At 48.9% G+C, this 16219-nt stretch overlaps 1 protein-coding gene across 1 annotated transcript in view; it reads right to left on the reverse strand.

The window, feature by feature from the left end:
- CDC42BPB (CDC42 binding protein kinase beta) overlaps positions 1-10408 on the reverse strand; it is a 101774-nt gene extending 91366 nt beyond the window's left edge. The window contains exon 1 of the mRNA XM_039251183.1: positions 10003-10408. Within this exon, the coding sequence (XP_039107114.1) occupies positions 10003-10177 (175 nt within the window). The 5' untranslated portion in view covers positions 10178-10408. The remainder of the gene's footprint in view (positions 1-10002) is intronic.
- Between the last annotated feature and the right edge of the window lie 5811 nt (positions 10409-16219).

Consider the following 16219-nt stretch of genomic DNA (forward strand, 5'->3'; position numbering starts at 1 on the left):
GTGTCTGCAATTACAGAGTGGAGGCAGCTGCACAACTCTGCGAATATGGCAAACTACCGGGCTGTTTCATTTAAACAGGTAAATCATATCTCAATAAAGCTGTTACCAAAAAAAGAAAGAAAAAGTAAATAAATCATCTGGTAATTGTTAAAGGCAGAGAAATCTTTCTTTCCCACTAAAATAAGCCTAATCAGCTATGTAATTTAAATTTCTCTCATACCGCTGACAGACACCAGTTTTTTTTTCAGTAACCCTCTTAACATATTATTCACAAGGATTATCAAAACCTCATAAATGCAAACCTTGCTTTTTAAAAAAATAATGAAGTATTTACAGAAGAAAATATATCCAGGCTTATCACTTTGGTTACATAAAACCATAATAATGCTGATGTTTTCAGAAACACTTCTTGTCCTGATACAGTCTAATATAAAAACCCCATCCCCGACACTTTAATTAACTGGTAAAATTGGGAAGAGAGCACCCCCAGTAACTTCCCAATTTGCTGCTAATTAGACAATACTCGAAAGCAGTGCTTCATTGACATTTTCCCAGATTAATTTAGAGGTACATCAGAGGGGCACTGGGTGGCCCAGTCAGTTAAGCATCTGACTCTTGGTTTTGGCTCAGATCATGATCTCATGGTTGGTGGGTTCAAGCCCCACATTGGGAATCTCTCTCTCTGCCCCTCCCCCGCTCGCTCTCTCGCAAATTAAAAAATAAACATTAAAAAAAATAAAGGTACATCAGAAAAGTGATTTGTTAACACACTTAAAGACTTTCCAACAATCTGATCTCAAATACTTAAAAGAGTTTTAAGAGGTACAAATCCATTTGTGGCAGAGCTACAAAATTATTTTTAAAGGATTTGAATTATATTTAAAGGATTTAATATATCCATTAATTGTAAAATCAACATCTTTCTCAATAGTGAAGAACAGAAATACTATTTCCAGGGGTGTCCTGTTGGCTCAGTCAGTAGAGCATGCAACTCTTGGTCTTGGGATCATGAGTTCAAGCCCCACCTTGGGCATGGAGCCTACTTTTTAAAAAAAAAAATTAAAAATAATGAGATTTTCAGTTAAAAATAATATATAAAATAAAAAATTCAGCTCCCTGATTTTAATTTTTTTAAACAAAAAGAGAAATTCAGTGATTTCAGTTCAATTCTTTCACAGGAAAAGGGTAAAGTACATCAGTGCAACAGCCTTAAAATGTAATTTGAGTGTCATGGTAAGGGAGATTTATTTACCTTTGGATTTCATTTCTGTTTTTTAAGTTTTTAGAAAATTATGAGTGGCAAGGACATTTCTTCTTCTGCTCTTGATTTTAAACTGGCGCTATCTTCCTACATGCCAAGAACTTGGATTAAACAGTCAGGTCCATGACACTCCAAGAAAGACCGAAGTTTATGCACGTGGTCTCAGAGTCACAAACACTCAACTGCAAACGTCCCCACGCTCAGGCTCCAGAGGGCCCTCCTCGCTTCACCCCTGTGCCCACCCTAGAGTAGCTGCAATCTGAAGAAGCATTTTCCAGGTGCCCTTTTTCTGTTTTCCGCGCACCCCATCATGTAACTTCCCTTTCTTCACACCCCTTCCCCTCCTTCTCTCCCTCTCTCTCCCACTAGGATGCAGTTCCTAGACGTGAACTTGCCCTCCCATAGTTCCAGGTCTTCCTTCTACTTCTAGGAGAAGCTTTCTAATAAATAAGTAAGTATAGGGATGTCAATACATCCAAGTCAAACAGTAACTATATTCTCTGACTTCATTCAGAGATGAAAAATAGGGTACCTTTCAGAAAACCCACCTTATCTTGACGCCATCTGGAAACCCTAGTAGAATAATAGCTATGATGACGACGGGACACAGCTTCATGCGCAGCACAAGCTCCAGGAGAACAGGGGTTCCGTTAAGCACTGCAGGGCCTGGCACTTTCCAGGTCCTTAAAAAAGTACTTGTTGAATGAATGACAGGTGACAACAGCCTAGAAATGTCAACCTAATTTTGCACAGTGGGAAAAGCAAGTGGACAAGTGATAATTTAGCAAAGCTGGAAAACCAAACGTTATGTGTGTGAGGTAGGGGTTAGGTGGCTCAGGAATGATCAGAAGCACCAGGATCTCTGGGGGTCTAAACAGTAAACAGGACTGGCTTCAAATCCATAGGGGCAGCAGCAGCTACACCCCAGAACGCCTCCTGTCCCTCCCCCATCAACTCTCCACCTTATCCCCCCTTCCAAAAAGTCGGCATATCCCGCACTACTCCACTGCCCAGACAGGACACCAGAAACACCACTGTGGGGGAACTGACAGGTCCAGAGAAAGAATTACTTTAGCAATTTCTGGTAGTGCCCCTCAAATTGGTGGCTCCCCATCCTATCTCCTAATGGTGAGACTCCACACTTAAAGTTTGTCCACGCACACAGGGAATTTCAGATCAGTCCACTCACAATTATGAAAAGACAGTTGACAATCGACATTTGGAGAAAAGGTTCGGACATCGAAGACAAAGACCAAAGCAGAAAAGAAAAGAACAACAACTCAGAAAAGAGAGACAATGCAGGAAACAAAAGAAAATGTTTACATAACATCAATGTTACAATAACAATTATATATGCACATAAATCAATACAAACAACAAGGAATGTTTTAAAAAAGTGATTTGCCTTCACAAAACAAAAACAGGACGCTATAAAAAGGAATGCTGAGAACAAAAACACTCAGAAGTGAAAAATACCACAGCAGGAATAAAAGTGCAACGTAAGGACTAGAAGACACAGTTGAGCACCTCTTCCAGAAAAATTAGAACAAACAGATAAATGAATGGAATAAAGCAGGAAAAGGAAATTAGCAGAACACTCCGGAAGGTCCAACACCTGAATAATAGGAGCTCACAAAGGCTACAATGGAGAAATCAGGGAAGAGACCATCAAGAGACAATACGGAAAAGTTTCCAGAGCGAAGGACTCAGTGTCCCCACCCGAAAGACCCACCAAGGAACGCGAAGGTTAGTAAACAGAAGACCTTGAGAGTTTCCAGACACGAGGAGTCACACAAAGCCTTGGGGATCACAATGGCATCAGGCTGCTCATTACCAACGACAGAAGGTGGACAGTAAGGGAGAAACACTTTCACACTTCTGGGAAAAATTACTTCTAACCTAGAATTCAATACCCAGGCAGACTGTCATTCACGTGAGGGAAGAAAAGGCATTTTCAGACAGACTAGTCTCAAAAAATGATCTCTTGATGAACCTTTTCTCAGGAAGCCCCTCTTTTAGCTCTACTAAAAGGAAAAGGACTGAAATCCAGAAAGGGGAATTCAACAGAGAGACACCAAAAAAATCCCCATAAGGAATAAAGAGAAGTCCTAGGAATACCGCTAAGCAGCAGGCTCAGAGAGCAATGAGGAAAACAAAAGGCTTCGAGCAGAAGGGGACAGATGGGGCGAGGCGGGGGACGAGGCATTACAGCTACAGACCTGGGCCTCTACTCAGCACTGTACACGGGCCTCTAAGCTAAAGGAGAAAATATAATGCATTCCAATCAACACAAATAATTCTGTCTCAGTGAAGACAAGGCACTAACTGCATCCCATGTGGCTCGGCTGTAAATACCTAAGGTAACATAAACACTACCAACTTACACAGAAATTCTTATGTAACCATATTTGGGGAAAGGGAGAGAATGAGCAGGTGGGGAGAGAAGGGATATGAAAGTTCTATAGCCTTCTCTCCCGCAACAGAAGTCAACAGAGGTCTAAGACGGAAAAATCAGAAAATTTTTCTGAAGACCTCCTAGAACAGGCTGCTGTCTGGCCCTGCACTGTCCACAGGCAATTCCACACGACAGAAGTCACCCTGATTTGGGTTAAGTCGCTGTTACTTGGTTGTTACTGGCCGCTGAATGTGATCCTGAGACAGATGATTATTAAACAGAAACAGAGAGGTTGGAAGTGGTTGCTTGTGAAAGTCAGAACCCAGAGTTACTAAGTAAGTGCATTACTTTAATAAAGGTAACATTATATTTGGAGAAAATCACTCCACACGGTATTGTTGGAAGTGCTGTCAATCTCACCTTCTACAACTAAGGTTAGATGGGTCTTTTTTGGTCAATTTTACCTCATTTGTTAAAGGCAACAGAATATGAAGTATTAGAACGAGGGAATGATGGAACGAACAGCAGGGTTTTTTTGTTTTGTTTTGTTGTTGTTTTAATGTTTATTTTTGAGAAAGACTGTGTGAGCAGGGGAGGGGCAGAGAGAGAAGGAGACACAGAATCCAAAACAGGCTCCAGGCTCTGAGTTGTCAGCACAGAGCCCGACATGGGGCTCGAACTCACGGACCCCAAGATCATGACCTGCGCAGAAGTCGGACGCTTAACCGACTGAGCCCCCCAGGGCACCCCAACAGCAGGGTTTAAACGTGCCTGGTGTAAGGATTTAAATCCTACAGCAAGAAAGGAATTCACTTGGGTCTGTGGGCTTGAGAACTTAAGGGAGACAGGTGCTGATGGGAACGAGGGGAAAGGCTACGATAAAACAGGGATTTCAAAGCAGGTGCCTGAGAGGCAGCCCCCGGCTAATGGTGGCCCCGTGGGGAAGGGAACCCCCACCAGAAGGTTGCTGGCTCTGGAATGAAAAGGGAGAATGACAAGAGCCTTGTTTACCCAAGGGGCAGCCGGGACAGGGGTGGAGGACAGATCACGTGATTGCTCAAAGTCCTAAGAGCATCTGAAGCCAGGACTCTGACTGCAGAGGCTGGAGAAATCACTGCGTCCCAGTGACGTTAGGAGTAACCGGAGAGTAAGTCTGTCGGTCTCCAAGCAGCTCCACTACAAGGACATGATTGGGTTGAAATAGGATTCAATTCCGATTTCTCTCTGAATTTCTAATTCTTTCCGAAAGATAACAAAATCCAAAGTCTCTTCAGATACAACTGATCTTTTTTGCAAAGTTTTAATCTGAAAACAATTTTGTTGCCAGTTACCTACCAATTGATGAAACTGACCAAAAACCTAACAAAGATTGTTCCAATCACACTGTAAAGACCTTTATTTCATAGATAGTATCCATCTGTCTAAAAAAAAAAAAAAAAAAATTGTGGTCTCCAGGAGATTTTTAAGTCCATGTATATAGTTCAGATGGTCAAAACACCTCCGATTTTAAATCTAAAGAAAGTGTTATCTTCTTCTCATCCGTCTTTTATTAAGAGAGCATTTGTGTGAACTTTTCACACAAATTTAAGGTAACCTTAACATACTGTCATCTGGACCATTCTGAGAAGCTAAGAATCAAACTTAACCTTGGGACAGAGACTAATAGATGTTATGTTATGGGGATTCATCAGGGTGATGTGATCACAGGGTTTTCATGAGTTTTTTAAAAACTTTCAAAATTTCTTTAATTTTACTTTATCTCCTTTTTGATAAATAAAAAAAGGTAAAAATCTCTATTCGGTTTCTTCCAGCAAGATCCTTTTTACTTTATTAGTCTCAAAAAAATACTTTTTTGTCTCTTTACCAAAAGCTCTCAACAGTTTCACCAAACTTAATATAGTTTGGAATTAACAGTCCTGTTTGCTCCTGTGTGTGTCCAGCACCACAGACGTCAGCACACACAGGGCACTCCTGAGGGCAGCAGGTTCGGGGGCAGGGCAGGGGCAAGGTGAGGCCACCGCCTCCCCTCAGGCACGATTGAGCGGTCTGCCTGCCCAGCAGTGCTCGCCCAGCACCAACTTTCTCGAGGGGCTCACACGCGGCATCTTGTTTGAGAGCAATTCAGCCCAATTCCAAGTTTACTTATTTAAAGTCTAGATTTAAAACAGACACCGCCGTTTACCTCCAAACTCAACTGTCAACAGACGAGGTTTGAGGAGAGAAAAGGTAAGGCTGGCTTGTTAATGTTTAATGGCCTCATCACGTGCCACGTAGTCAATATCACCATGCATTTCAAATAGCTACTTCCAAGTTACGTTTCTATTACGCAATCCCAACATTTCCCGCAAATTTAGATCTTACTCAGAAGACCTGTTTCTCAAAGCATTCCCATGCTATGCACATTCTACCTGAAGAAACCATTAAGACTAAAGTGTACCTTGAGATATTTAGCACCACCAGTTAAGCCTGATCATATAAAATTTGGCAGAGCCCTCCCACTCACACCTCGGACTGGGGACCCCATGCTAACAGCTACAGGAATTCCCATGGACGATGGAGAGCTCTCGGAAGGTACTGCTGAATTCATAACAAGAAAAACCACAAATGAGGAAATTAAAGAGGGCTAGCAAAGACTAACTCGATTCCTTATAGAGGAAGTTCAGTGGCAGGGTAAAGGATGGTGGCCTGGACCGCAAACCCGGAAACCCACCCTGAGGTGTACGTCCACAAGGTGCACCTGCACCAGACGCTGGCTCTAGGCTTCCCACCTGGGCTGCAGGCCACACATGAGCCAGAGCAGAGGCTCCTGTGGTCCAGCCAACGCCAACAGGTGGGGACTTCAAACATCAGCTCCATCCAGCTGCAACACTAGCCATTATACTTAACCCATGAAAAAAAAATTTAACAGGTGAAAATATTTTTATATAACAAAGACAAAAGATAACTTCACCTCATTTACTAGTATTCGTTGCTGTTCACTTGTAGAAATGTCAAAGTGTTCCATAGTGTTCTATTTTAAATGGTGTCAGATTTGCATTAAAATATAGTTTAAAGAAACACACATGCAAAGCAAGGTATTTCCAACTTTAAATTAAAGTCTAGGATTTCAGAAAGGAAAACTAATCAAACTATAAACATAATCAAGAGAAAATTAGAGACCTACAATGAAGGCTAAGAGGACTCTCGTCCCATGCAATCACTGTGGCAATAAGAAAATGAGAGCCAGAAAGTCTTCTTTCAAAACTTGGGGGGGCTCAGTCAGTTAAGCATCCGACTTCGGCTCAGGTCATGATCTCACGTGGGTTCGAGCCCCGTGTCAGGCTCTGTGCTGGCAGTTAGCTCAGCCTGGAGCCTGTTTCAGATTCTGTATCTCACTCTCTCTCTGACCCTCCCCTGCTCAAGCTGGTTGTCTCTCTCTCTTTCAGAAATAAATAAAACATAAAAAAAATTTTTTTAAAACACTTAAAAACTTGAAGGGCGCCTAGGTGGTTCAGTGGGTTAAGCCTCCAACTTCTGCTCAGGTCGTGATCTTGCGGTTTGTGGGTTCCAGCCCTGCATCGGGCTCTGTGCTAACACCTCAGAGCCTGGAGCTGCTTCAGATCCTATGTCTCCCTCTCTCTCTGCCCCTCCCCCACTCGTGTTCTGTCTCTGTCCCTCAAAAATGAATAAACGTTAAAAAAAGAAAAAACGTAAAAACTTGATTACCTTTACTTTCCAAATTCCCTCAAGATTCCTCAACAAGTATCAAAATCCGGGCTGAATAAGCTGTATTTCTTCATTAAGTTTCAAGGTTTCTACCTAATTGAAGACTTGGAAGGTGGGCAGAGGGCGGCCCTCTGCAGCACAGGACTCTGCACAAGGGAAGTTTCAAACCACGCGGGGTGTGACTCCAAAGACTCAACAGCCCCCAGGTGCCGAGTTCTGTTTCCAGAGCAGAAGTCACGCCTCCTGGAAGTCAGGGCGCCTACTAATGCTCCACAACTCCTCCTGACAGACCATTCTTCACCTTCCAAACGAGGTAACAAGGCATTCTAAGTGCACCGAATTTGGGGCGCCTAGGGGGCTCAGTCAGTTGGGCGTCCGACTTCAGCTCAGGTCATAATCACACGGTCCGCGGGTTCGAGCCTCGCATCGGGCTCTGTGCTGACAGCTCAGAGCCTGGAGCTGCTTCGGATTCTGTGTCTCCCTCTCTCTCTCTCTGACCCTCCCCTGCTCACACTGTCTCTCTTTCTCAGAAATAATTAAAAACATTAAAAAAAAAAAAAAAACTAAGTGCACGGAATTAGGCCTGCACATGTACCTCAACTAGTAACGCACCTCTGGAGAGTTACAATGGTATATAGGTTAACGCCCACGAGATTCAATACTACTTCCTACTTCAGAAGTAGTATGCGGTGGTTTTAATAATTCATTAAAATGCCACCTTAAACTTAAGACCAGTTTTCCTCCCTATAAGGTTTACACTTCTGTGCAAGTTGTCAGGACAATGTCATTTTTTGCAATCACAATTTCCAAAGAGCCAGAATCAAATTTTGAAAATATTTCTGAATTAGAGCACAAAGCTTGTTTACACTTGGAAAGGTCAAATCTCATAAAATCGGACCCCCACCCATGCTGAGAAGAGCCTGCTCCCGTGAAGCCCACCAGATCACAGAGTGGCTGGTACGGTCGGGTGGTGTGGGGACTACGCAAAACCCTGGATGTACAGGGTGTCCACTCTCAGACTAAGTCCCACAGGGGCCCACTGGGCTCCCAGGCCGGAGGCCAGCCGCAGCACCATGATCACTAGCCCTGCCCTCTCTCCGCTTCCTTCTTTCAGTCCCGCTTTTACTCACACACACGGGCACCGGATTAACCTGACTGTCGAACCGTCTGGATTTCAAGATCAACTGCTCAGAAAGGCAAGGCAAATACAATATTCAGAAGGCTCAGACGTAACAGGCGCCAAGACCTCACCTTCACCCCAACTGTGAAAGTGACTTACTTGGTTGGAAACCAGGTCACTGAAAAAGGACCCCAGAAAGTAAATGCTCTCATCTTACTGATGTTGTAAATAAGCAGGAACGGTGGTCGTCACCGAAATAAAGCACAATGGGCCGTCCTGGGGCTCTGGGCCTCCTGCTCACAAAGCATCATTTCACTCTAGAGCAAAAGACAGAAGCCATCTAGAGAACATCTCCACTTAAGTTCTATTTAGTAAACAAAACCCCAAATTCCAGCTACCATTTTGGCTGAGTAGGAGGCCTCACCTGAGACTGACTACATTTGCTTCTTCGTGTAACTATCAGCTTTGTCAGGCCCAAAGATTGGAAACTACTGGCTCAAACTGCACAGTCCCAGCCCAATGACGCAAGTGACCCAAGGGGAGGGTTTGCATAGGTTCGCCCTGAACAAAACACTGCACCTTCCTGCTCGGTCAGGGGGAGTCTGAGCGTCTTTACAGGAGGCCTAGGTTAGAGACGAGGTGAAAGGGTTTTACTTTCCGCTTGTCGTTGTCTTCCGGATTCTCTTGATCATCAAACGTTTATTCTACTAAACCTAAGCAGGTTAGTTGATCAATGATCACAGCGCTATAGATCCTTGAATAAACGAGAGAGGGCACGCAGAGAGCTGATGAACAAAGTTTTTAAACGACTCCCGTATGCTGACAGTTGCAGCTACGCCCAACGTATTCCAAGAGCCTAACGCAACGATAACGAAGAAAAAAAAAATCAATTTGCTCTCGCAAAATAAGGCTTTTCACCTGAAAACTCCCCCGGGGGTGCTACAGTAGAGGGTGTTCAAGGCCCGGACGCCAAGGGGGTGTACAGGCTGGCTGTCACCTAGGAGGAGCCCTCAGGGCTGGGCTCCCCGGAAACGCACATGCGGGTAGGGGGCCCACCGGGCGGTGGAGGCGGCAGATGCAAAATCCACAGGCGGCTGCCCCCACCGGCCAGCAGCGCGTGCGGGGGCGACGCCGACTCCGGACCCCAGGGCGAGGGGCGGGGGCGGATTTCCCGGGGAGGGCTGCAGGAAATGATATCCAGACTCGGAGGGTGGATCTAGGAAGCGGCCCGGGCGCTGGCCGGCGGCGGAGAGCGAGTGGGGGTGGGAACGGAGGATGTGGCTCCCAGGAGCAGGATGAGGGGGCGGGACGGCCGAACGCGGGTGCGCCAGGGCCCGGGGGGAGGTCGGGGAGGGGAGCGCGAGCCGCTGCGGGGCGAGGGCGCGAGAGGCGGCCTCACACAACGGGGGTGACGGGTCTGGGGGGCTTGGAGAGGCCAGAGAGGAAGCCCGAGGGCGGGGAGGGGGAGAGGGCCGGGGGCGGAGGGGCGGAAGGGCAGGCCGGCGCCCCGCGCGCACTTACCCCACTCGAGGAACTCGGCCACATACTTGTCGCGCCGCAGGGCCGAGTGGCTGCACTCGGTGTACAGACAGACGAGCACGTCGAGCAGCGTCTCCACACTCAGGGCGCTCTCGTTGCGCCAGGGCCCGTCCAGGAGCAGCTGCTCCAGCTTCTTGAGCCGCACCTTGGCCGACATGGTGCCGCGCGGCCCGCTCCCGACGCGCCGGACTCTCGCTGCCCGCTCGGCCAGTCCGTCAGGGCGAGCCCTCGGGGGCCCGGTAGCCGCGAGTCCCGGCAGCAGCGGCGCCTCGTCGCCACCCCGTCCGCGTCGGCGCGCCCCGGCCTAGGCCGACATCTTGGGCTCGGTCCCGGCGGCGCAGCGTCTGGGGCGCCGGGCCCCGCGGGTCCATGGGCCGGTCTCCTCCCCTCGGCGCCGCCGCCCGCCCCGCCCGCCGCGGCCCGCCCTCGCCTCACCCTGCCGCCCGCCGCGCGCGCTTCAGCCCCGCCCGCGGCCGCGCCCTCCCCGCCTTCGCCGCCCTCCGCCGCCCCGGAGCGCCGCCGCGGAGCGCAGCGCAGCGCAAAGCCCGGCCGGCGCCCGAGCCCCGACCCCAGCCCCGACCCGGCGGCCCAGCCCCGCGGCCCGCAGCCAACCAGGGCGCGGCCAGCGCGGGCGCAGCCAACCACGGCGGGGCCGGCCGCCGCCGCGCTGACCTCAGCGCGCCGCCCCGCCCCTGCGCTCCCGGCTCCCGGCTCCGGCTCCCGGCGGGATGGGACCTCGCCGCTTGCCGTAGGGAAGCCGGGATGCTGGGAAGGCCAGGCGGCGGGGGCGGGGCGAGCGCGGAGCCAGTGCGCCGCCGAGATTGCGCGCCCGCGCGTGCGCCGGCGCTTCGAGGAAGGGTCGTGGGTGTGCAGGGTCTGCGCCCGCGCACGTGCGCGTCCTGGGCCCCTAGGGGAACACCTCGCTTACCGGGAGGGGGGCGGGGGCTTCAGCGGAATGACCGGCCGATGTAAAACCTGGGCGCGCCCGAGCTCGCAGCGGCCCTGGAAAGCGGGGGCCTGCCTGACTTGCACGGGAGCCCGCGGCCGGGACAGGGCGGAGGCCCCTGCAGGGCGCGACCCAGCGGGCCACCCTGCACCTCGTGAATTCGTGGTGCCCCCGTAGTGGCCGTTTCAGATTCCACCGTCCAGCCCTGCCCCAACCGCAAACCAGTGTCTGAGCGTGGCGCTTGGGTAGGAAGCGGCCGGCTGTCTCCAGGCTGGGGTTCCTTGAGAACCCCAACTTAGATTGTTGCTGCATTTGGGTGGCTGGGGAGACGAAGGTAATGGAGAATACCCCCAGACAGACCCGTGGGGACAGGACAGCAGGGGCCGCCTGAGCTCGTGCGAGGCCACTGAGGCCTCGGGCTGGGGGAGAGGCTGGAGCGAGGGTGCAGGGCCGGGGGAACCCTGACCCGAGGAAGGGGCGGGGGCTTAGATGGATCCTGGGCAAGGAGGTAGAGCAGGTAGAGCTTTGAAGGCGGAAAATTAAAGGCAAAACTAATCTGTGGAGGCAAGTCAGAAGCTTAGATAGGCCTGGGGAGGAAGTACTGACTGTAAACGGGTAGGAGGGCGCCATCCCGGCTGCTGGAAGTGTCCTGTAATGATATCTGGGTGTTGGTTATGCAGCAGTACATCTAAGTAACATTCTTCAAACTGTACGCACCACTGTGTATGTTATACCTTAGTTTTTACTTGTTATTTTGAGAGAGAGAGAGAGAGAGAATCCCAAGCAGGCTCCACGCTCAGCGCAGAGCTGGACTCAGGGCTTGATCTGAGGACCCTGGGATCATGACCTGAGCTGGGACCAAGAGTCGGCTGCTCAGTGGACTGAGCCACCCAGGAACCCAGTCTCTCAATTTTTAAAAGGCAGGCAAAAACAATCTTTCGCTATTAGAGTTCAGAGTAGAAGTTATGAACTGGGGACTAGGAACATTTTGGGTCTTGATCAGACCCATCTGTAACACGGATCTCTACATGCATATAAATTAAACTGTGCTCTAAATATTTGTGCCTTTCATATTAAAGTTGCATTTAATTTGTGCAGCTTACAAATTAAAAGGGAGGGAGGTTGGGCTGAGCAGACCACCTGGCTCAAAACCAGAGATTTACTACTGGTTTTAAGCTAAAGACCTTAGCTTTTTTTTTTTTTTTTGCTTTGCGAGCGAGGTGGGGAGAGGCTTGGTGGGGAGAGGCTGCGGGAGAAGGAATCTTAGCGCACCCAGCAGGAAGCCTGATGCAGGGATTGGGGGGTGCGGGTTTCAATCTCACAACTGTGAGGTCATGACCTGAGCTGAAATCAACAGTAGGATGCTTAACTGAGCCACTCAGGCTCCCCTACCTTGGGTTTTAAATAGGGTGATGAGGTACCTGAATTTGTCTGGGATGGTCACCATTCTTTGTCTTTGTCCCAGAGGAAGTATAGCAATGTCCATTCGCCTAGGACTGTATATTCTCTGGTCTCCAGACTCAGCAGGCTCAGTCTGGCCCTTCTCTACCCTCTAGCTCTGTTTGTACACTCTTCAGTCTCTGACTCCAGTCTCACTGACCTTCTTGGCTGCCCCCAACGGTTTCTGGTCCCTCCTGCCTCAGAGCCTTTGCACTTACCAAGACATCTACCTTGGATGGCCCTCCCTGACCACTTTCATCTTGTCTGCTCAACCCAAAGCCATTCCAGCATTACCCTTCAGGGCAGCTTTGCCTAACTCCCCAGGGCTGAATCCAGTCTCAAATTCACCCTGTAGTTTTCCTTTGTACTTGGCACAGTGGGTACTTAGGGGTCTTGCCCACTACTCAGAAAACTAGAAATCTTTCTGTGCCTCGGTTTCGTCAGGTGTACAATAGCAATAAGACCTGCCCGGTATTTCAGTGAGTTTCTGAAAGGATTAAATGAGAGGCACCTGCATGGCTCAGTTAAGTGTCTGACTCACTTTTCGGCTCAGGTCATGATCTCACGGTTGTGGGATGGAGCCCTGCATCGGGCTCCACGCTGGGCATGAAGGCTACTTAAGAATCTCTCTCTCCCTCTGCCACTCCCCCACTCATGTTCTGTCTCTTAGAGAAAAAAAAATGAGTTAACTCCATAGGGCACTTTGAACAGTGGCTGGCTCAAGTAAATGCTCACTTTGGTAGCTGGTACGCATTGGAGTTATTTTTTCAGAAACTGGGGACTCTGTGACCAGGTGATGGATTGAGTAGTCTTGAGTGCCCCAGACCATGGAATCCCAGTGTCTTTGGGCACCCGTGAGATTCCTCCATATATCATATTCCTCTGTCTTAATCATATCCATCTGCTATCACAAAATACCATAGACCACATGGCTTATAAATGCTTCTGGAGGCTTGACGTCTCAGGCCAGGTGCCAGCACGGTCAGGTTCTGGGTGAGTTGCCCTATTGCTGTTTATAGAGGGCTGTCTTGCTGTATTCTCACGTGGGCGAAAGAGGTGGCTCCTTGCCCTCCTACAAGGCAGTAATCCCATTAATGAGGGCTCGACCCTCATGTCCCACCTCCCCAGGGTCCCACCTCCTAATACATCACTTTGGGGGTTAGGATTTCAGCATAAGCGTTTTGGGGACACAGACATTCAGTCCATAGCAGTATCCTTACAGCAAACTCCTGCGTGGGCTGGCTGCAGGGGGTTCTGGTCTTCGCAGCACAGCAAATCAGACTAACCAGAGCCTTATGCCCAACTCCCTGAAACATGCACAGCTTATGGTAACCTTAAGGCGCAGTGTCTTGATTCAGAAATCAGAATGCCCATGCCTGCAGAGAGAAACCTTGGAACTTAATTTAACATCTTCCCCTCGCACCCAGCTTGGGGGCCCTGAGACAAGCACTGGGGATGGGGCGCTGTGCGTGGTGCCATTTTTCTCCTTCTTGAGCCTCGGCTAGCCTGGCCCACGTGGGCTACTAACAGGGAGGAGGGAGGCTACAGTCTCCCCTCTGATCTGGCAGAGAATATGCTGACCCCCTCCTGCCCCCGGGAATACTCACAGGCTCCTGCTGCTCCCTCTCCTGAGCAATGTGTCACTTCCTGGGTGGGTGTTTACCTGCAGGGCGCCCTTTGCCCCTCTGTGGGGACCACTAGACAGGACCTAAGATGACCCATCCCTGCAGCTCATATCTGTCCCCAGCAGACACCCTTGCCTCTCCTTGCTGGGAGTCCTCCCTAGTCCGCAAGGCCCCCAGATGGTGGGCCACATCTTAAGTTCTCTGAGAAGTCCCCTGGGAAGCCACGCTCACTGGGCTTCAGGTAGAGGGGACAGTGGCCCATGCTCCATGCCGCAGCAGGACTACATCACCAAACACTCACACGTTTTATTCCAGGGTGTGGGACACATTCCCATGCATCTCCGTTGACAGGCTACATGTGGTGATCTTACACCTCATTTGAGAACTCTACGTTTGTTGTCTCTTATGCCCCTCAAAATTTCAGTTTCGTGTTCCGATAAATTTATAACATGTACACCGGACAAATCATTGTTCCTTTACGGGGCAGTTCTTGTGTTTCTCTGCGTGTTACCCCCTTGAGACCTGAACTTTGCACAGAGAAAAACTCCTGGAGATCTGCAGAGGTTCCCCCTTGAGTGAGTAACCAGCAGTATACTGACTAGCACTTGTGTGGGGGGAAAACTACCCAGGGTTGGAGAAAGACCCATTCAAGAAGATTAGAGAGGGGCGCCTGGGTGGCTTAGTCGGTTAAGCGTCCGACTTTCACTTAGCTCATGATCTCGCAGTTCGTGGGTTCGAGCCCTGCGTCGGGCTCTGTGCTGACTGCCAGCTTGGAGCCTGGAGCCTGTTTCAGTCTGTGACACCCTCTCTCTCTGGCCCTCCCCTGCCCGCGCTCTCTCTCTCTCTCTCTCTCTCTCCTAGAAATAAAACATTAAAAAAAAAGAAGAAGAAGAAGATTAGAGAAAATAGTGCCTGGTACTCACACAGATCAAGAATGGTGACTAGAAAAACTCATAATTCACCAGCATTGGGTAGAATTCTCGAGAAGGTTGTGGTGCCTGGGTGGCTCAGTCAGTTGAGCATCTGACTTATTTCAGCTCAGGCCATGGTTACAGGGTCGTGGGATCAAGCCCCACATCAGGCTCCACACTAAGTATGGAACCTGCTTAAGATTCTCCCTCTGCTCCCTCCCTCCCCTCAAAAAAAAAAAAAAAAGCTCAAGAAGGTTGTGCCTTGGCAAGCATTCTTCTCAAAACCAGAACAAACTATCCTAAAATTTGTATGGAACCACAAAAGACCTTGAATAGCCAAAGTAATATTGAAGAAGAAAACCAGAACAGGAGGCATCACCATCCCAGACTTGAGCCTCTACTACAAAGCTGTCATCATCAAGACAGTATGGTATTGGCACAAAAACAGACACATAGACCAATGGAATAAAATAGAGAACTCAGAATTGGACCCACAAATGTATGGCCAACTAATCTTTTACAAAGCAGGAAAGAGTAGCCAATGGAAAAAAAAAGCCTCTTTAACAGATGGTGCTGGGAGAACTGGACAGCAACATGCAGAAGAATGAAACTAGATCATTTTCTCACACCGTACACAAAAATAAAATGGATAAAGAACCTGAATGTGAGACAGGAAACCATCAAACCCCTAGAAGAGAAAGCAGGAAACAACCTCCTTGACCTCAACCGCAGCAATTTCTTACTTGACACATCCCCAAAGGCAAGGGAATCAAGAGCAAAAATGAACTATTGGGACCTCATCAAGATCAAAAGCTTCTGCACGGCCAAGGAAGCAATCAATAAAATTAATAGGCAACTGACGGAATGGGAAAAGATAGTTGCAAATGGCATATCAGATAATAGGCTAGTATCCAAAATCTATAAGGAACTCACTAAACTTCACACCCAAAAAACAAATAATCCAGTGAAGAAATGGGAAGAAGACATGAACAGACATTTCTCCAAAGAGGACATCCAGATGGCCAACAGACACATGAAACGATGCTCAGCATCCCTCCTCATCAGGGAAGTATAAATCAAAACCCCACTGAGATACCACCTCACGCTGGTCAGAGTAGCTAAAATGAACAAATAAGAGCACTCTAGATGCTGGCGAGGATGTGGAGAAACGGGCACCCTCCTACACTGTTGGTGGGAATGTAAACTGGTTCAGCCCCTCTGGAAAACAGTGTGGAGATTCCTCAAAAAATTAACAATAGAACTCCCCTACAACTCAG

The sequence above is a fragment of the Hyaena hyaena genome, unplaced genomic scaffold (assembly GCF_003009895.1).
Source record: "Hyaena hyaena isolate Hyena2069 unplaced genomic scaffold, ASM300989v1 scaffold_386, whole genome shotgun sequence".
Lineage (NCBI taxonomy): Eukaryota > Metazoa > Chordata > Mammalia > Carnivora > Hyaenidae > Hyaena > Hyaena hyaena.